The sequence below is a fragment of the Thalassophryne amazonica genome, chromosome 13 (assembly GCF_902500255.1).
Source record: "Thalassophryne amazonica chromosome 13, fThaAma1.1, whole genome shotgun sequence".
Classification (NCBI taxonomy): domain Eukaryota; kingdom Metazoa; phylum Chordata; class Actinopteri; order Batrachoidiformes; family Batrachoididae; genus Thalassophryne; species Thalassophryne amazonica.
The window spans coordinates 84,208,845-84,229,535 of NC_047115.1; the positions used below are offsets into that span (position 1 = coordinate 84,208,845).

General features: G+C 40.2%; 1 protein-coding gene across 1 annotated transcript in view; it reads left to right on the top strand.

Moving 5' to 3' along the window:
• The first annotated feature begins 233 nt into the window (after positions 1–233).
• Positions 234–20,691, top strand: part of exo1 (exonuclease 1) — a 30,782-nt gene continuing 10,324 nt past the window's right edge. Inside the window, exons 1-9 of the mRNA XM_034185640.1 lie at positions 234–410; positions 548–667; positions 1,831–1,954; positions 2,335–2,472; positions 5,975–6,187; positions 9,681–9,868; positions 17,081–17,183; positions 17,271–17,484; positions 17,809–17,995. Coding sequence (XP_034041531.1) covers positions 250–410; positions 548–667; positions 1,831–1,954; positions 2,335–2,472; positions 5,975–6,187; positions 9,681–9,868; positions 17,081–17,183; positions 17,271–17,484; positions 17,809–17,995 — 1,448 coding nt within the window. The 5' untranslated portion in view covers positions 234–249. The remainder of the gene's footprint in view (positions 411–547; positions 668–1,830; positions 1,955–2,334; positions 2,473–5,974; positions 6,188–9,680; positions 9,869–17,080; positions 17,184–17,270; positions 17,485–17,808; positions 17,996–20,691) is intronic.

Genomic DNA, 20,691 nt, shown 5'->3' on the forward strand with positions numbered 1-20,691 from the left:
TTCATGGAGAAGCAGAACAGAGAAGAATTTTATTATCAGAAAACAGATCAAGTCTAGGCTTGAGTCTCACATGTGCCTTCTGGCCAACAATACTGCAGCTGAAATTGCAGTTCTCCTTTAAGACATTCTGTGTGAAATATTCAATGTGAAAGTAATGTGCAGGCCAGTTTCTGTTTTTAAACTGAAATGGAAGCTTTTGTTCCGTTAGTTTAAGCTCAGCATCATTGTGGCTCCAGACAGCAGCCTGAGATGGGGATTCCTGGACTCCTGCAGTTCATTAGAGATGCATCAGAGCCCATCAATGTGAAAAAGTATAAAGGTCAGATGGTGGCTGTGGACACTTACTGCTGGCTGCATAAAGGAGCATTTTCATGTGCCGAGAAGCTCGCTAAAGGAGAACCAACAGATCAGTAAGAATTCCCATCATTTCAGTAGAGGAGAAAAAAAAAAACATAAGGAGAATTTGAGTCTTTGGGTGATAATTCTGTAATCACTGTAATGCATGTGTCTGAGAATAATGCTGCTTTTTAAATATGTGTATTTCCAGGTATGTCTGGTACTGTATGAAATTTGTGGACATGCTGCTCACATTTAGCATCAAACCAATATTAGTGTTTGATGGACGTAACCTGCCTTCCAAACAAGAAGTGGAAAAGTCTCGCAGAGAGTGAGTATTTCACATTTTCACACGTTCACATATTTGAGGTTACTAGAGTGGATTGCTGCCATGTCAAAAAACTATTTAGTTTCTTGTTAGAACAAGATTTCTTTTACAGTTTAACAAGATATTTGCTCTATGTTTTTGTGATTGACACAAAACTTATAACAAAGGTGTCATTCAGCATGTCTTCTCAGGATCACATGATATATCACCCAGTTAGACAAAGAAATTGTAGTGTGCCGAAACAAGTCCTGGATCAGTATCCACGAAGCATCCTAAGGCTAAAAATAGCTCCTAGTAACATTATTCTAAGAAAAATCTTAGAATTCCTAGACTTCTTAGACATTTCTTAGAGTTTTCCCTTGGTAAGATGAAAGTTGTTTGCAAAGTACCTTCGGCCTCAAGAGAGCTCCTAAGGTTTCAAACTGGTAAGAGGAGGGAGGAGGACTTTTAAGAAGCCCAAGAGTGTCCTAAGTAAAAAAGATGGCAGAAAGGAAACAGAGATATTCTCCATATGTAGATAGATAGATAGATTGATAGATAAATACTTTATTGATTCCCTGAAGGAGAAATTTGGCTGTCCGGCAGCAACACATCAACACATAAAAACACATAAAAATACATACATAGTTAACTTAAAAATCACTAACAAATAAAATGCAAATGCTCAGATCAAGCTGTTATAAAGTCTTATAGCAGAGGGGACAAAAGACCGCTTATAACATTCTGTTCTGCAGCACAAGGAAAGGAGCCTGCATACGGGTGCGTGGTCTGTGTTCTCACGACGTAGGATTACTTTGTGTCCCTAAGGTTATTAAAAAAAAGTCAGCCCCCTGAGTCTGCTCTGTTTGAGGTTTCTTCCTCAAAAATACCAGAGAGAGTTTTTCCTTACCATTGCCAACTGTGGGCTTGCTCAGGGGGGTTGGTAAGGTTAGACTGTACCCATGTGAAGTATCTTGAGGCAGCTTTGTTGTGATTTAGTGCTATAAATAAATAGAATTGAAAAAATTGAAAAAAGATTTTCAGACAAAATTTGTTTTTCTCATCTTTATTTATGGAAATTTTGTCTGCTTTCAACATCTAACTTAGAATTCACAAGGACTCAGGAGAAATCATAAACGATAAAAACATTTTTTAGTGATTTTCTTTTAATTTTATGTATTTTGCAGACGTCGAGAAGCCAACCTTCAGAAAGGACGTCAGCTGCTCCGTGAAGGCAAGCTCTCAGAAGCAAGAGAATGTTTTACCCGCTGCGTTAACATAACCCCAGCCATGGCTCATAACCTTATAAAGGTCAGCATTTCTGTCACTACAATGCGGTCATACAGAAAAGTATTTCAACATCTTACTTTGTTAGCAGGTAACAACAGGTTTACTACACACTCAGTGATCCTAATATGCATTTGTGCTGGTTCTGCTGTGACGACCCTGAACAAAAGGGAGCAGCCAAAAGGCAACATCATCATCATTTTTGCAACAATGAAAATGTGTTTAAATTTCCTTTCTGAAGCTCAGAGATATGTTTCCTGGTCCGCTGGTTTCTGTCACTATTTTTATGCTTTGTGGTTTCATCACCTTATTTTGGACTTTGTGGGGGTTAAGTCTTCGAATTCATTTTTTAAAATTTTTTTTCTTTTTTTTTTTTTTGGTGTGTGTGTGTATTCTTTAACCAGGCTGCCAGAGCGAGAGGAGTGGACTGTATTGTGGCTCCACATGAGGCTGATGCACAGCTCGCGTACCTTACTAAATCTGGTTTGGCCCAGGTGGTCATCACGGAGGATTCTGACCTGCTGGCATTTGGATGTAAAAAGGTAATGCTGTTGTTTATGTCTTGTTGAGTTGCGTTGATATGAGTGTGTTTAGTCACTCTTCTCTGTAAAGTTGTGAAGTCAAACCTGATTGTTGGATTTAGAAAAGATTTCATATTACTAAAAGCTGTCATTCAAACAAGATAATTTGCTTCTGGGGAGAAGGCAGTGTTGTCGTCATGCTCGACATGACAAAATGCTACAAGCACTTTGGAGGTTGTTGTTAGTTCAGCTGTGTTTTGAGGTTTAAGATGAGTTTAAACCAGAGGTGTATGGAAAATGTCACACGGTCATATTGCTGTGGCCTCAGAAACCTCCGATTGCATTCCTTGTAGATTAATCTGCCTGTCTGTCAATGATGTTCATTTATTCATTTCCAATTATGATATTCTGTTTGAACAGGGAGCATGTTTAGTTGAGTGTAATAGGTGGATGTACACACTAGGGATATGTGACTACTGCTTATTTGGAAGATTGGTCCACAGTAAAATGTATCGTTTATCTATATAATACAGTAAAACTCGCATATAATGGACTCAGGTTGACCAATGAATTTTTTCCTGTTATAATCGAAATCTGCTATATGTATAAAATGGACAAAATACATTATATGTATAATATGGACAAAATCTGTTATGTATATAACAGATTAGTTGCAGTCAGGAGGCACCGAACGATCTACAGAGAATCCCCAGCACCAATTAGGCTTATGTATTTCCTTGATTAAATGCCTGACCTTGATTTGGGACCTGCCTTATTTAATGGCCGGGTCAAAACTTCATCTGGAAAAAATAAATGCCTGCCTTAAATAAGCGCCGGACATTATGTGCATTAAAAAGATTACATTTACCGTATTTTCCGCACCATAAGGTGCACCTAAAAGCCTTAAATTTTCACAAAAATCGGCCATGCGCCCTATAATCCGGTGCGCCTTATGTGCACACTGAATTCCAAAATCTGTACAAACGACTGACGTTGTCTTTGACCGTCGGAATATCGGACCATTTCCCGCTGACACAAGGACGTAATACGTAAAGTACGTACGCTAGCAGCGTAGAGTACGTACCCTGGCAGCGATAAACCAATCCGAGAACATTACGTAATACGTAAAGTACGTACGCTGGTAGCGTAGAGCATGTACGCTGCCAGCGATAAACCAATCAGAGAAGCGTCCATGAGTCCGTGGTACATACACTTACCTCTGCCACTCCTCCGGTAGTTACCGTATACGACAGGTATCCTGCAAAACATTTGTTTGTCTAAGGACCCCCGAAAATGGCGCCAGCGAAGAGACATGCTTACGAGGCACAATTCAAGCTGCAGGCTATCAGTTACGCGGTTGTTCATGGGAATAGAGCAGCTGCGAGAGGAAACAAGAAAATGAACTGCGCCAAGTTAAAAAGTCCAAACGGAGTTTCCGCAGAAACAAAGCGAGGTGGCCACAGCTAGAAGACCAGCTGTTCAATTCAGACACAGAAGATGAAGACTTCGATGGATTTGTGACAGAACCATAATAAAAAATAATGTGAGTACCATATTGTTAAATACCGGTAGTTCAAAGTTGTTAAAAAGTTCAAATAAACTCACCGTTTTGCTTCCGTGACCTTTTTTTTTTTTTTTTTTTTTTGGAGACTATATGTTTTAGCGTGTGCCTTTTGTAAGGGTTAAGTACCCGCTAATTGTGGCTGCGCCTTGTAATCCGGTGCGCCTTTTGTAAGAGTTAAGTACCCGCTAATTGAGGGCGTGCTTTATAATCCGGTGCGCCTAATGGTGCAGAAAATACGGTAGTCGAGTCACTCTTTTTTTTCCTAAGTCCGCTGTGGAGTGGTACCTTAAAATCCTAAAGCCTGATTTATGCTTCTCCAACTCTGGCCATGCAATAACATCGACGTGCATGTGACCCCTTTAAAGTTCTCAGTCGCATCTTTATGCAATTTACCACAGGAACAGTGGCTTCTTAATTTGTCCCTCAACGAGCTCCATTTTATACAATTATTAACCTCCAAACCAACGGGTTACCGGTACATACAGTTTCCCTCCATAAATCGTAGGATATTTGTCTTTTTCGACTCCATGTTGTGAAGTTGGTCATATTTGCGGACTCTTCTGCCAAATATATTTGATCCATGATCGAAATGTAATCCGTGTGCACTCTGCAAAACTTAAAATATGATGGGATAGGAAGAAGTAAAACCGGAAATGTTGCAAATGTGGTGTCCTTCATTTAGCAGTTGCGTGGCTTCGCAGCCACACACAACACTCTGCTCTAAAGCGGTTGTCTTTGTTTTGTCACACCCAGGGATATTTGTTAAACTTACCACCATATTACATTGCAGGCAGCAAGCAGAATGTTGTTAATAATCTCCGGCCTTGAATTACAGCCTGCCTCGTTTAGGACAGAGTCTGATCATGGCTTGAAAAAATAAATGTCCAGTCTTTTAATTACGGAAATACAGTATCAACTTTTCTCGAATTGGCGAATTTTTTTCAAAGACTTCCATTCCCATGTGGATCATTGCTTGCCAGCTGGTTCCGTCCCTTGCTTGTTCTTCCCAGGTCTTCCAGTCGATGGAGCAGCTCTTGAGCTTGTGCTTGATTTGCTCCTTGTAGCATTTCTTCTGCCATCCTCTGGACTGTTTTCCTTCACTCAGCTGTGATTAGAAGATCTGTTTGGGAAGTTGGTTGTCATCCATCCAAACCACATGACCCATCCACCAAAGCTAGGTCTTGAAGATCATGCACTCTATGTTCTGAAGCTTGGCTTCCTTCAGCCAGGATGCTGATGTTGGTAAGGTAGTCGTCCCACCTGATGTGGACCATACTCACTTGGGATAATAATTCAGACTCCTCTGTATTAAAATTGCTGAATTCCCCCCCTTTAAACTAAACTGAAAACTAATTTGTACAAAATGATATAAGCTACATAAAAATATCAAAGATGAAATACTGGGTTGCATAAATAATGCCCCTTTCCCCAATGTAATGTGCAAATCATCACTTTTACAGCCATTTTTTTTTTTTAAGACAAGACAGAGTGTGGGCACGTGAGCATTTATAAGTCACTGAATATGCCTCCTAATACATTATTGACCATATGATTAAAGGATTATTAAATGAGCGCGAGGTTAATAATTTGTTTTATTATATGGCTACTATATAAACACGCAAACATACAGTATCGCCCAAATATGAAAGCTGCTGGCGGCTCTTAGACCTGTTCAGTTATTCTTATTATTTATGAACGTGGGATTTTTCGGCATACCTTGCACCAGAGTATAAGCAAATATGGTGCTGGGAATTCAAGATCTGCACTCATTTGATAGACATCCTGGTCTCGTGTATGTATGTATGTATATATATATATATATATATATATATATACGTGTGTGTGTGTACTGTGGTGCAGTGCAGAGTACTGATGAGTGGCAGAAAATGAATGAATGAATCTAGTATGTATATCCAAAATATTACATTGTTAGCAGCTCACATTTGTCTTTCACAACAGGTTATCCTCAAAATGGACAAGCATGGCAATGGCCTGGAGATAGACCAGAGTCATTTAGGTCGCTGTCGCTCTCTGGGGAATGTTTTCACTGAGGAGAAGTTTCGCTACATGTGCATCATTTCTGGCTGTGACTATCTGCCCTCATTGCATGGCATTGGCCTGGGCAAGGCCTGTAAGCTTCTGCGGTTGGCAAAAGACCCCGATATTCTCAAGGTAAAAACTTGGCTACACTGCAAAATATAGACTTGGGGAAACTATCATGTTGAACCAGAGCTTCCTCTGTCACAAAATGTCTAGCATAAAAGCACCATGGCCTACTCATTTGGGTGTTGAATAGATTTTTTGAATAACCATTTAGTTAGTTTTATACAGCGGCTTGCAAAAGTATTCAGCCCCTTGGTATTTCATGCATTTTAATTTGTTTATGGCATTTCAAATACCTGAGTAAATCAGGCTTCTCAATATAAAAATTTCTAAAATTATCTTCCTTAGACTCACACTAAAAATAAATCTCTACAACTTGATATAAATTAATTAAAAATATAAAATCCAAGATGATGGGTTGCATCAGTAATCAGCCCCTTTGGTATAATACCTGTAAATCAGGGGTGGGCAACTTGTTCCAGAAAGGGCCAAGAGGGCGCAGGCTTTCTTTGCAGCCACTGACTACACCAGGTGATTTCACTGATTAACTGATTCCATCTGCTCAAAGTGATATTAATCAGTGAAATCACCTGGCAATGATGTCATTTAAAGCAATTTTATTGCAAACATTGTGTTTTGAAGCATTCAATACAGTTAAATATGGTGACATCTGCTGGCCAGTCTTTAACATGGCAAGATGTCATTTAAAGACATTAAGACTATAATGTGCTAGTGTTATAATGTGATTGTCCCATCATAAAATACTATATGTAATAAAGATATAAACTGAGAAATGACTGCAACTAGGGCCTTCTGAAAACAGTTGTACAACCCCAATTCCAATGAAGTTGGGATGTTGTGTAAAATGTAAATAAAAACACAATACAATGATCTGCAATCTTCAACCTATATTCAATTGAATACACCACAAAAACAAAATATTTAATGTTCAAACTGATAAACTTTATTGTTTTTGTGCAAGTATTTGCGCATTTTGAAACAGTTGCCTGCAACACGTTTCAAAAATGCTGGGACAGTGGTATGTTTACCACTGTGTTACATCACCTTTCCTTCTAACAACACTCAATAAGCATTTGGGAACTGAGGACACTAATTGTTGAAGCTTTGTAGGTGGAATTCTTTCCCATTCTTGCTTGATGTATGACTTTGTTTGGTCCGTCAGGTCCGGGGTCTCCGTTGTCGTATTTTGTGCTTCATAATGCGCCACACATTTTCAATGGGCGACAGGTCTGGACTGCAGGCAGGCCAGTCTAGTACCTGCACTCTTTTACTACGAAGCCGCGCTGTTGTAACGTGCAGGATGTGGCTTGGTATTGCCTTGCTGAAATAAGCATCCCCATACTATCACAGGTGCTGGCTTTTGAACTTTGCGCTGGTAACAATCTGGATGGTCTTTTTCCTCTTTTGTCTAGAAGACACGACGTCCATGATTTCCAAAAACATTTTGAAATGTGGACTCATCACACCACAGCACACGTTTCCACTTTGCCTCTGTCCATTTCAAATGAGCTCAGGCCCAGAGAAGGCGGCGGCGTTTCTGGATGTTGTTGATGTATGGCTTTCGCTTTGCATGGTAGAGTTTTAACCAGCACTTGTAGATGTAGTGACCAACTGTGTTAACTAACAATGGTTTTCTGAAGTGTTCCTAAGCCCACGCGGTAAGATCCTTTACACAGTGATGTCGGTTTTTAATGCAGTGCCGTCTGAGGGATCAAAGGTCACAGGCATTCAATGTTGGTTTTCAGCCTTACCGCTTACGTGTAGAAATTTCTCCAGATTCTCTGAATCTTCTGATTATATTATGGACTGTAGATGATGGAATCCCTAAAGTCCTTGCAACTGAACGCTGAGAAACATTGTTCTTAAACTGTTGTACTATTTTTTTTTTTCATGCAGTTCTTTACAAAGTGGTGATCCTTGCCCCATCTTTGCTTGTAAATGGCTGAGACTTTTGGGGATGCTCCTTTTATACCCAATCATGAGTGTCCACAGTTCCCATACACGTATTGAGTGGTGTTAGAAGGAAAGGTGATGTAACACAGTGGTAAACATACCACTGTCCCAGATTTTTTCAAAATGAGCAAATATTTGCACAAAAACAAGAAAGTTTATCAGTTTGAACATTAAATATCTTGTCTTTGTGGTGTATTCAATTGAATATAGGTTGAAGAGGATTTTCAAATGATTATATTTTGTTTTTATTTACAAAAATCCCTGAAACCCCTGGCTTTTTAAGGTGATTTTTCCATCCCATTATGCTGAGAAAAAAAATCCTGCTGAGAACTCTAGGACAGACTTTGCAACAAACCAGAAAGCAGTGATTCATATTTTAAAAGAGCGGTATGGGCTAACATCCAATCACTACCTGAAGTCAGGGGCCATTGGCTCGATATGATGGACCCTTCACACACATCAGTGGGCAGAATAAATCTAAGTAATTCAAGAATTGTAATGTTTTGAAATCTACTGCAAAAGACACAACCGGAGGCAATTTAACATAAATATGATTTGTCATATTTCTGTTATGTCATGTCATTTTATGTAATGCATAGCTCATAAATGACATTTAAAATGTTGAAGACACATTAATATTTGATGGACATAGCATTTTGTCCCTTCTTCAAAAGTGACACACAGTATCTTTAATCCATTGAGGCAAAGCTCTATCAGGCAGAGTTTTTCTTTCATCTTGACAGCTTTTTTTAAACATTTTTGAGTAGGATTGCGTTACTTTTCTTTCTTTTTTTTTTGTTACAATAATAACCCCTTTAATATTTGTCTTATTTGAACAAGAGCTGAACCTGGACTGATTTCATTGTCAAACCTGCTCTTTTAAGGATAAAACCCGGATGAAAAATTTTCTGAATCACAGTTTTTCACACTTTCCTGTTTCACTAAGTAAGACTGTGCTCTGAAGATGATCATTTAAGATCGTTAAGTTGCTGCATTTATTGAGCGTGATCATTTGTATAAACAGCTTGTTCAGTTTGTAAACAGTTCCATTAAAAACTATTACCTTTTCATGTGGAAATGAGTGTAGCCCACCTCCTCCTCCCCCCCACCCTTGCTCACGTCTTTGCTGTTCTTCCTCTTTTGAACAAACCTGGAGCTTTTTGGAAACACAGTGTCTTTAAACTGCAAAATAAACCATTAATTTTTGAATATAACAGCAGCTACATAAGAGAAGCTCTGGATTATTTGATGGAGTTTTTTATTTCACTCAGACAGACAGAGAGGCTACTTCCAGCTGTGCCCGTTACACAGCACTTGGTCTCACAGAACAAAGTCGCTGGCTGGAGGTTTCTTTTTAAAAAATGAAGGTATGAAGGCGGAACTTTGTGGCCAGTAAGTCACAACATGCAGCGCTGCAAAAATAAACGGTCATATTGACGTATCGGCCGGCATAAATGGCCGGTGCAGATATCCACAAAAATGCTGAATATTGGTGCCAATAATCGTCCCTGCTGATAATAGGTTGACCCTTAGTGTGTGCACTTGTACATAACTGAGCCTTTTGTGAGAACTATCTTTGCACTGTCAGGTGATAAGAAAGATGGGTCAGTACCTGAAGATGGATCTTGTGGTGCCTGAAGAGTATATAGCAGGATTTGTTAAGGCAAACAACACCTTCCTCTATCAGCTGGTCTTTGATCCTCTCAGGAGAAAGGTTGTTCCTCTAAACCCATATCCAGAACACCTGGATCCAGCAACCCTCGGATATGCAGGACTGTATCCTTTTATGCTGTAACACGCCTGGCTTTCAGGTTCTACTGGGTGACCCAAAGAAGTTGACTAAGGTGGTTGTGTTCTTAATGGACAAGTCATGGCATGATTTTTAATGGATTGCAAACCTTTTTAGATGTAATTATCAGAAGTCGTGCCATCTGCCGAAACTAACTGGTCAAGTTGGTGCTCACAACATTCTTTCATGACTGTGCCACTCTCGTCCTGTCTATTTGAAGTATTTTTTCCATATTTTAAAAACTGTATAAGAACTACAAAATTCAGTATTAACTGGGACATACTAATAATAGTACGTTCTTTCAACTTCTCCCTTTTTCACTCTGTGTTGTCAGAGCAAATCCAATATGGACTTTCATGTTGATTTGGCACAAGTCTCATGTTTGATGCCCTTCCTAACACAACTCCATATTATATGGATAAGTGCACTAACTGCTTGATCACCACGCAGCCCTTCCTGGGTCGTACTAATAATACAACCCCTGGCAAAAATTATGGAATCACCGGCCTCGGAGGATGTTCATTCAGTTGTTTAATTTTGTAGAAAAAAACAGATCACAGACATGACACAAAACTAAAGTCATTTCAAATGGCAACTATCTGGCTTTAAGAAACACTATAAGAAATCAGGAAAAAAAAATTGTGGCAGTCAGTAACGGTTACTTTTTTAGACCAAGCAGAGGGAAAAAAATATGGACTCACTCAATTCTGAGGAATAAATTATGGAATCACCCTGTAAATTTTCATCCCCAAAACTAACACTTGCATCAAATCAGATCTGCTCGTTAGTCTGCATCTAAAAAGGAGTGATCACACCTTGGAGAGCTGTTGCACCAAGTGGACTGACATGAATCATGGCTTCAACACGAGAGATGTCAATTGAAACAAAGGAGAGGATTATCAAACTCTTAAAAGAAGGTAAATCATCATGCAATGTTGCAAAAGATGTTGATTGTTCACAGTCAGTTGTGTCTAAACTCTGGACCAAATACAAACAACATGGGAAGGTTGTTAAAGGCAAACATACTGGTAGACCAAGGAAGACATCAAAGCGTCAAGACAGAAAACTTAAAGCAATATGTCTCAAAAATTGAAAATGCACAACAAAACAAATGAGGAACGAATGGGAGGAAACTGGAGTCAATGTCTGTGACCGAACTGTAAGAAACTGCCTAAAGGAAATGGTATTTACATACAGAAAAGCTAAACAAAAGCCATCATTAACACCTAAACAGAAAAAAACAAGGTTACAATGGGCTAAGGAAAAGCAATCGTGGACTGTGGATGACTGGATGAAAGTCATATTCAGTGATGAATCTCGAATCTGCATTGGGCAAGGAGATGATGCTGGAACTTTTGTTTGGTGCCATTCCAGTGAGATTTATAAAGATGACTGCCTGAAGAGAACATGTAAATTTCCACAGTCATTGATGATATGGGGCTGCATGTCAGGTAAAGGCACTGGGGAGATGGCTGTCATTACATCATCAATAAATGCACAAGTTTACGTTGATATTTTGGACACTTTTCTTATCCCATCAGTTGAAAGGATGTTTGGGGATGATATCATTTTTCAAGATGATAATGCATCTTGCCATAGAGCAAAAACTGTGAAAACATTCCTTGCAAAAAGACACATAGGGTCAATGTCATGGCCTGCAAATAGTCCGGATCTTAATCCAATTGAAAATCTTTGGAAGTTGAAGAAAATGGTCCATGACAAGGCTCCAACCTGCAAAGCTGATCTGGCAACAGCAATCAGAGAAAGTTGGAGCCAGATTGATGAAGAGTACGGTTTGTCACTCATTGGGCCTCATGTATCTACGTTGCGCACTTGTGGCGTAAATGTACGGTGTAAATTTGAAGTATCAAGCAGTGCGCACCTGCCCATTTCCGGCGTACGCCTGACGTGACCTTGATAAATGCGGCGGGTGAAAACAAGCATAATTATAATAAACACGCCCCTAAATATTCACACTCCGGTTCAGACACACCCTCATTTTACGACATGGAAGCCAGGAAGACAGCAAAGAAAAAGAACTCCACCAATCACGATGCATGCCAATAGAGCGTCAAAAGCGGCCGTTGTATCAATTGTTTTGTAGTATAATCAAAAAAGTGTTACAGTGATCCCTCGTTTTTCGCGGGAGTTACGTTCTAAAAATAGCCCGCAATAAGCGAAGTCCACGAAGTAGACAGCGTTATTTTTTTACAATTATTATAGACGTTTCAAAGCTGTAAAGCCACTTTATACACTTTCTCAATCAGGCATGAACATTTTCTCACTTTTCTCTCGTGTGTAAACACTCTCAAAGTTCAAACCTTAGTAGAAAAATAAGACCAAACTGTTTTCAGGCCCAAACATTTGTTTGAGAAATAAAAATAGAACATTTTCCTATAAATAATTATGATGGCATTTAGAACTAACGAATTTAATTTTAACGATCAACGTACGAGGTTGGACACATAAGAAATTATTAATAGTGACTGACGAGTATTTTACAGATCGTGCCTCTGCGTCCTGACGCTGCGCCTTTTTCCACTGAGTCAAACCTCGCTGCAGGTGTCTGTTCCCGAGTGACAAATCGGTTATGAGTAGTTATGAGTAGTTGTTGGTGCTCTTTTTCTTCTGGGTGAGAAGATTCTCATAAACAGACACGCAGACCACAATGCACTGTAAAAAAGGCATGCAAAATTGGACTAAACACTCCGCGAAACGACGAGGCCGCGAAAAGTGAACCGCATTATAGCGAGGGACCACTGTATTCTCTTTTCACATGTCAATAATTCTTGACATGTGGATATTTGCTCGCTCAATTAATGAGACACGCCTAATTTTTCGGATTTCTTTATTCTTAAAATGTATTTCTTTATTTATTTTATTATGACAAACGAATGGAGACGACAAAACCTGATTGCAGCACGGGCGAAGGGAATGACAACACTACAGTTGTAATTATCAATTTCATTGTCTAAAACGATCACACCACATAAAGTTAAGCTCAATGCTGCTCTGGCTCCAGGCTCGAAGTCTGGAAAAAAAGGCGAGCAGCACTTTCTTTGCGGTCAGCGCTGTGGCCACGGATTGTGCTCGAGACCACCAATCCCGCAAAAGCGGGATGTAGTATAATCAGGAAAGTGTTATTTATGTAACATATGCATTGATTTGTATAATGGCACTGTTTATCATGTTGATCATTTACATTTTTATGTGGATTCCAGCGCTGGTTCATTTTGGTGTATAATTTACGCCACCTCTCAACTTGGTGTATATTTTCAGCGCAGTGTACGCCAACGACCACATTGATAAATGCCAAGTAGCGCAGCCGTTTTGGCATACACCCCATATACGCTCAAATATCGCCATACGCACGTTTATACATGAGGCCCATTAAGTCCATGCCTCAGAGACTGCAAGCTGTTATAAAAGTCAGAGGTGGTGCAACAAAAAACTAGTGATGTGTTTGAGCGTTCTTTTGTTTTTCATGATTCCATATTTTTTTCACTCTGCTTGGTCTAAAAAAGTAACCGTTACTGACTGCCACAATTTTTTTTCTTGATTTCTTATAGTGTTTCTTAAAGCCAGAAAGTTGCCATTTGAAATGACTTTAGTTTTGTGTCATGTCTGTGATCTGCTTTTTTTTTTTTCTACAAAATTAAACAACTGAATGAACATCCTCCGAGGCCGGTGATTCCATAATTTTTGCCAGGGGTTGTAAAAAAATTCTGTGTTTTGGAACGTCAATTCAGAGACAAACGGAATTCAATTTACAACCCCAATTCCAATGAAGTTGGGACATTGTGTGAAATGTAAATAAAAACAGAATACAATGATTTGCAAATCCTCTTCAACCTATATTCAATTGAATACACTACAAAGACAAGATATTTAATGTTCAAACTGATAAATGTTATTGTTTTTATACAAATATTTGCTCATTTTGAAATGCATGCCTGTATCACATTTCAAAAAAGCTGGGACAGTGGTATGTTTACCACTGTGTTACATTGCCTATCCTTCTAACAACATTCAATAAGCTTTTGGGAATTGAGGACACTAATTGTGAGTGTCATGATTGGGTATAAAAGGAGCATCCCCAAAAGGCTCAGCCATTCACAAGCAAAGATGGGGTGAGGATCACCACTTTGTGAACAACTCCGCGAAAAAATGTCCAGCAGTTTAAGAACAATGTTTCTCAGTGTTCAATTGCAAGTAATTTAGGGATTCCATCATCTACAGTCCATAATATAATCAGAAGATTCAGAGAATCTGGAGAACTTTCTACACGTAAGCGGCAAGGCCAAAAACCTTCGATCCCTCAGGCCGCACTGCATTAAAAACGGACATCATTGTGTAAAGAATCTTACCGCGTGGGTTCAGGAACACTTCAGAAAACCACTGTCAGTTAACACAGTTTGGCGCTACATCTACAAATGCAAGTTAAAACTCTACCATGCAAAGCCAAAGCCATACATCAACAACATCCAGAAACGCCGCCACCTTCTCTGGGCCCGAGCTCATTTGAAATGGACAGAGGCAAAGTGGAAAAGTGTGCTGTGGTCTAATGAGTCCATATTTCAAATTGTTTTTGGAAATCAATCAATCAATCAATTTTTTTATATAGCGCCAAATCACAACAAACAGTTGCCCCAAGGCGCTTTATATTGTAAGGCAAGGCCATACAATAATTATGTAAAACCCCAACGGTCAAAACGACCCCCTGTGAGCAAGCACTTGGCTACAGTGGGAAGGAAAAACTCCCTTTTAACAGGAAGAAACCTCCAGCAGAACCAGGCTCAGGGAGGGGCAGTCTTCTGCTGGGACTGGTTGGGGCTGAGGGAGAGAACCAGGAAAAAGACATGCTGTGGAGGGCAGCAGAGATCGATCACTAATGATTAAATGCAGAGTGGTGCATACAGAGCAAAAAGAGAAAGAAACAGTGCATCATGGGAACCCCCCAGCAGTCTACGTCTATAACAGCATAACTAAGGGATGGTTCAGGGTCACCTGATCCAGCCCTAACTATAAGCTTTAGCAAAAAGGAAAGTTTTAAGCCTAATCTTAAAAGTAGAGAGGGTGTCTGTTTCCCTGATCTGAATTGGGAGCTGGTTCCACAGGAGAGGAGCCTGAAAGCTGAAGGCTCTGCCTCCCATTCTACTCTTACAAACCCTAGGAACTACAAGTAAGCCTGCAGTCTGAGAGCGAAGCGCTCTATTGGGGTGATATGGTACTACGAGGTCCCTAAGATAAGATGGGACCTGATTATTCAAAACCTTATAAATAAGAAGAAGAATTTTAAATTCTATTCTAGAATTAACAGGAAGCCAATGAAGAGAGGCCAATATGGGTGAGATGCTCTCTCCTTCTAGTCCCCGACAGTACTCTAGCTGCAGCATTTTGAATTAACTGAAGGCTTTTTAGGGAACTTTTAGGACAACCTGATAATAATGAATTACAATAGTCCAGCCTAGAGGAAATAAATGCATGAATTAGTTTTTCAGCATCACTCTGAGACAAGACCTTTCTGATTTTAGAGATATTGCGTAAATGCAAAAAAGCAGTCCTACATATTTGTTTAATATGCGCTTTGAATGACATATCCTGATCAAAAATGACTCCAAGATTTCTCACAGTATTACTAGAGGTCAGGGTAATGCCATCCTGAGTAAGGATCTGGTTAGACACCATGTTTCTAAGATTTGTGGGGCCAAGTACAATAACTTCAGTTTTATCTGAGTTTAAAAGCAGGAAATTAGAGGTCATCCATGTCTTTATGTCTGTAAGACAATCCTGCAGTTTAGCTAATTGGTGTGTGTCCTCTGGCTTCATGGATAGATAAAGCTGGGTATCATCTGCGTAACAATGAAAATTTAAGCAATACCGTCTAATAATACTGCCTAAGGGAAGCATGTATAAAGTGAATAAAATTGGTCCTAGCACAGAACCTTGTGGAACTCCATAATTAACTTTAGTCTGTGAAGAAGATTCCCCATTTACATGAACAAATTGTAATCTATTAGACAAATATGATTCAAACCACCGCAGCGCAGTGCCTTTAATACCTATGGCATGCTCTAATCTCTGTAATAAAATTTTATGGTCAACAGTATCAAAAGCAGCACTGAGGTCCAACAGAACAAGCACAGAGACGAGTCCACTGTCCGGACGTCATGGACGTCTTGTCCTCCGGACAAAAGAGGAAAAAGACCATCCAGATTGTTACCAGCACAAAGTTCAAAAGCCAGCATTTGTGATTGTATGGGGGTGTGTTAGTGCCCATGGCATGGGCAACTTACACATCTGGAATGGCACCATCAATGCTGAAAGGTACATCCAGGTTTTGGAGCAACCCATGCTGCCATCCATCCAAGCTGCCATTCAGCAAGACAATGCCAAGCTACATTCTGTGTTACAATAGCGTGGCTTCGTAGTAAAAGATTGCGGGTACTAGACTGGCCTGCCTGCAGTCCAGACCGGTTGCCCATTGAAAATGTGTGACGCATTATGAAGTGTAAAATACGACAACGGAGACCCTGGACTGTTGAACAGCTGAAGTCGTACATCGAGCAAAAATGGGAAAGAATTCCACCTGCAATGCTTCAACAATTAGTGTCCTCAGTTCCCAAACGCTTGAGTGTTGTTAGAAGGAAAGGTGATGTAACACAGTGGTAAACATACCAGCCATTTGTGTCTGACATATATTTGCTGAATAAGTAGCATAAAATGTTGTTTTATCACACTTTTAATATTTTCTTACAGCAGTGATGGGGTTAATTTTGTCATAATCTGTCTGCAGGATCTCCTGCTTTTTCTAGAGCTGCAGTGTTTAATGAGGAACTGAACCTCCGCAGAGATATTTAATGAAAATATGCAATGAAATTTACTCTTTCTGCCTTTGTGATCCTTTCTGCTCCTTCTTTGATCTCTCAGTTGCATCAGCGTTGTCACTGTGCAGCACTGAAGCAAGCTCTTTGACTTCTGGAAGGGCCAGTGTAGATAAGAATTAGACATGGATTTGGGTCCACAAGGCCAATACACAATGTTACACATGCCTTGAAATTATAATCATAAGCTGCGACACATATATATGTAACAGGACATCTCTTAATTGCAGGTTTATTTGTCTTTACTAATGGGGATCTTGTAGGGATTTATTTTTAGCAAGTTAGGCCGGGTGCTTTCCTTAATTCTGAATTAAGTAATGTTGGGGATGATAGAGGCTTGCAGATGGCCTTGGGAAACCTTGACATCAACACCATGGAAAGGATAGATGACTTCTGCCCAGACAAACCCATGAAACTGGTATCTGATCATACGCTCGGGTCTAGGACCCTTAGCAATCAGTGAACTTTTTTTGCATTTTGAACAACTTTGAATATGTCTCTGCAGCCATCTAAACCACGTTCCCACAGCTGGAACGACTCACCAGCCTCTTCTGGGCCCAGTATCTGGAGCACAGGCTTCAAGCCGAATGCTGCCACCCCACCCCAGCCTGCTGTCTCACCAAACAAGGTTCCTTCCACTAGGGGGAAGGAGAGAGTCATCAGCCTGGATGGCCTGAGGCTTCCCAGCCAAGAACTGCAGGTGAAAAGACCAAGGGAAGGTGAGCTGTTTACAGGCACTGCATAGAATTCATTTTAATCTTAATGTAACATTAATCTAAGAAACCTTTGTCTCAGCTCCACAAACACACCTATACCTCTGTGTTGTTCAATGCAACGTGGAAACAGGCCTGTTGTGTTGCCAAAGTCCGAATGACATCAGTTTGACCTTAGTGAGGTAGACTGGCCAGATCTCCTGGTACCTTTTGTTACCTTGACTTAGAGTTTTCTTGATTTTTGTGCTGTGCAGGATATGAAAGACTAGACCAGACTAATTTACATGACACACAGTTTTACAAATGCTACGACTTTCTTTTTTTCTGTAGACTCTAGCATGTCAGACCTGGAGGTGCTTGAGCAATACTCTCCTATCAATCAAAAGCGATTGAGGTCAGACCAGCAGCCACATAAGCCAAAGTTAACGAGTAGGCTGCGTCCGCAAAATTGTTTTTCTACACTGCTGCAGAGGAGAAATCAGGAAGCTGAGGATGGTGACCAGGTCACGTACAGCAGGTAGGCAAAACGGCAATGTTCTGAAAATACACAATAACCTGGAACTTACAGAGCAAACTCTTTTTAGTACTTTATGTCACATGATGTTAAGCATAAAGGGTTGCTTTTTGCACAGTGTCGTCTCAAAAGTTATTTGTGCGGAGGTGGGCGTGGCTTAGGAGCTTATCGTGTCTTTGGAGAATGACAGTAATTTGATGCTGGCTGTCGCCCTGTTTTACGTGCTGACATGACTAGGGATTGGTATTGATAAGATTTTTTCGATATCGATACCATTATTGATTCCGCTTATTGATCTGATTCCTTAACGAAAGATCCCCAAAAGTCTCAGCCGTTCACAAGCAAAAATGGGACGAAGATCACCACTTTGTGAACAACTGCATGAAAAAATAGTCCAACAGTTTAAGAACAATGTTTCTTAACGTTCAGTTACATGGAATTTAGGGATTCCATCATCTACAGTCCATAATATAATTAGAAGATTCAGAGAATCTGGAGAACGTTCTTTTTTCTTTTTCTGGATGCCCCCTGGACGCCTTGCTGGAGAGGTGTTCCAGGCATGTCCAATTGGGAGGAGGCTCCGGGGAAGACCCAGGACACACTGGAGGGACTACGTCTCTCGGCTGGCTTGGGAATGCCTCGGGGTTCCCCGCTGGGGGAGGTGTGTGTGTGGATCGGGAGGTCTGGGCTGTTTTGCTTGAGCTGCTGCCCCAGCGGCCTGACTCCAGATAAAGCGGAAGAAAATGGATGGATGGAGAACTTTCTATACATAAGCAGCAAGGCCGAAAACCAACATTGAATGCCTGCGACCTTCGATCCCTCAGTTGGCACTGCATTAAAAACTGCCATCATTATGTGAAGGATCTTACTGCGTGGGTTCAGGAACACTTCAGAAAACCATTGTCAGTTAACACAGTTCGTCGCTACATCTACAAGTGCAAGTTAAAACCAAAGCCAAAGCCATACATCAACAACATCCAGAAACGCCGCTGCCTTCTCTGGACCCATTTGAAATGGACAGACGCAAAGTGGAAAAGTGTGCTGTGGTCTGATGAGTCCATATTTCAAATTGTTTTTGGAAATCATGGACGTCGTTTCCTCCGGACAAAAGAGGAAAAAGACCATCCAGATTGTTACCAGCGCAAAGTTCAAAAGCCAGCATCTGTGATGGTATGGGGGTGTGTTAGTGCCCAAATGGACAACTTACACATCTGTGATGACAGCATAAATGCTGAAAGGTACATCCAGGTTTTGGAGCAACACATGCTGCCATCCAAGCAACGTCGTTTTCAGGGACGTCCCTGTTTATTTCAGCAAGACAATGCCAAGCCACATTCTGCTCATGTTACAACAGCGTGGCTTCGTAGTAAAAGAGTGTGGGTACTAGACTGGCCTGCCTGCAGTCCAGACCTGTTGCCCATTGAAATGTGTGGCGAATTATGAAGTCCAAAATATGATAACGGAGACCCCGGACTGTTGAACAACTGAAGTCGTACATCAAGCAAGAATGGGAAAGAATTCCACCTACAAAGCTTCAGCAATTAGTGTCCTCAGTTCTCAAATGCTTATTGAGTGTTGTTAGAAGGAAAGGTGATGTAACACAGATTTAACCATACCACTGTCCCAGCTTTTTTGAAACGTGTTGCAGGCATCTATTTCAAAATGAGCAAATATTTGCACAAAAACAATAAAGTTTATCAGTTTGAACATTAAATATCTTGTCTTTGTGGTGTATTCAATTGAATATAGGTTGAAGTGGATTTGCAAATCATTGTATTGTTTTTATTTACATTTTACACAACGTCCCAACTTCATCGGAGTTGGGGTTGTAGGTCTGTTGCAAGGACCCTAACCAGTAATCACTCAACAATGAAATTATTGTAAAACCCTGATTAAATATAGACTAGATTTTGCCAGCATTTCACCATAACATCATAAATACTTTGTGTAATTTTTTAAAGGCACATGTCTTTCCATTTGTTGATAAATGTTTTGTTTTGTTTTTTTGGGGGGGGGGCTCTAAAACTTTAACCAACCTTTTATAAAACTCTAAACAAATCTTTGATTCGTTAATCTTTGCACCCAGATTTGAACTTTGAAGAAGCAGATTTGAAAAAGAAAATGTCCACACCTTTGTTCAGAAAAAGATAATTCCAGTGATGAAAGTTTTCTTGGAATTACCGGAAATTCGGCTTTTTATTCACATGTTGAACGTTTCCGGGTTATTTTTGATAGCATATTTCAGAATCCATTCATTCAGTTCCTCGACCAAATACTTTGTTGGTGGCAGCAATGCACTGTGTTGCTTTGCAAGCTGCCAATAATCTCCAAAGAAGAAGAAGGGTTATTTTGTTTTGAGAGTTTATTAAGTCATATTTTTGGGGACTGCGTGGTGGTTCTCCTAATGCAGTGGTGTCCAAACTATTCCAGAAAGGGCCAAAAGGGTGCAGGTTTTCTTTGCAACCACTGACTCCAGCAGGTGATTTCACTGATGAGCTCATCTCACCTGCTCAAAGGGATGTTAATCAGTGAAATCACCTGCTGAAGTCAGTGGCTGCAAGGAAAACCTGCACCCTCTCTGCACTTTCTGGAATAGTTTGGACACCACTGTCTTAATGGTTTACTTTGTTGTGGACAATGAAAGTTATGATCTACGTTTTTCTTCCCATAATGATGCATTAACGAGTGACCCTTCTAGC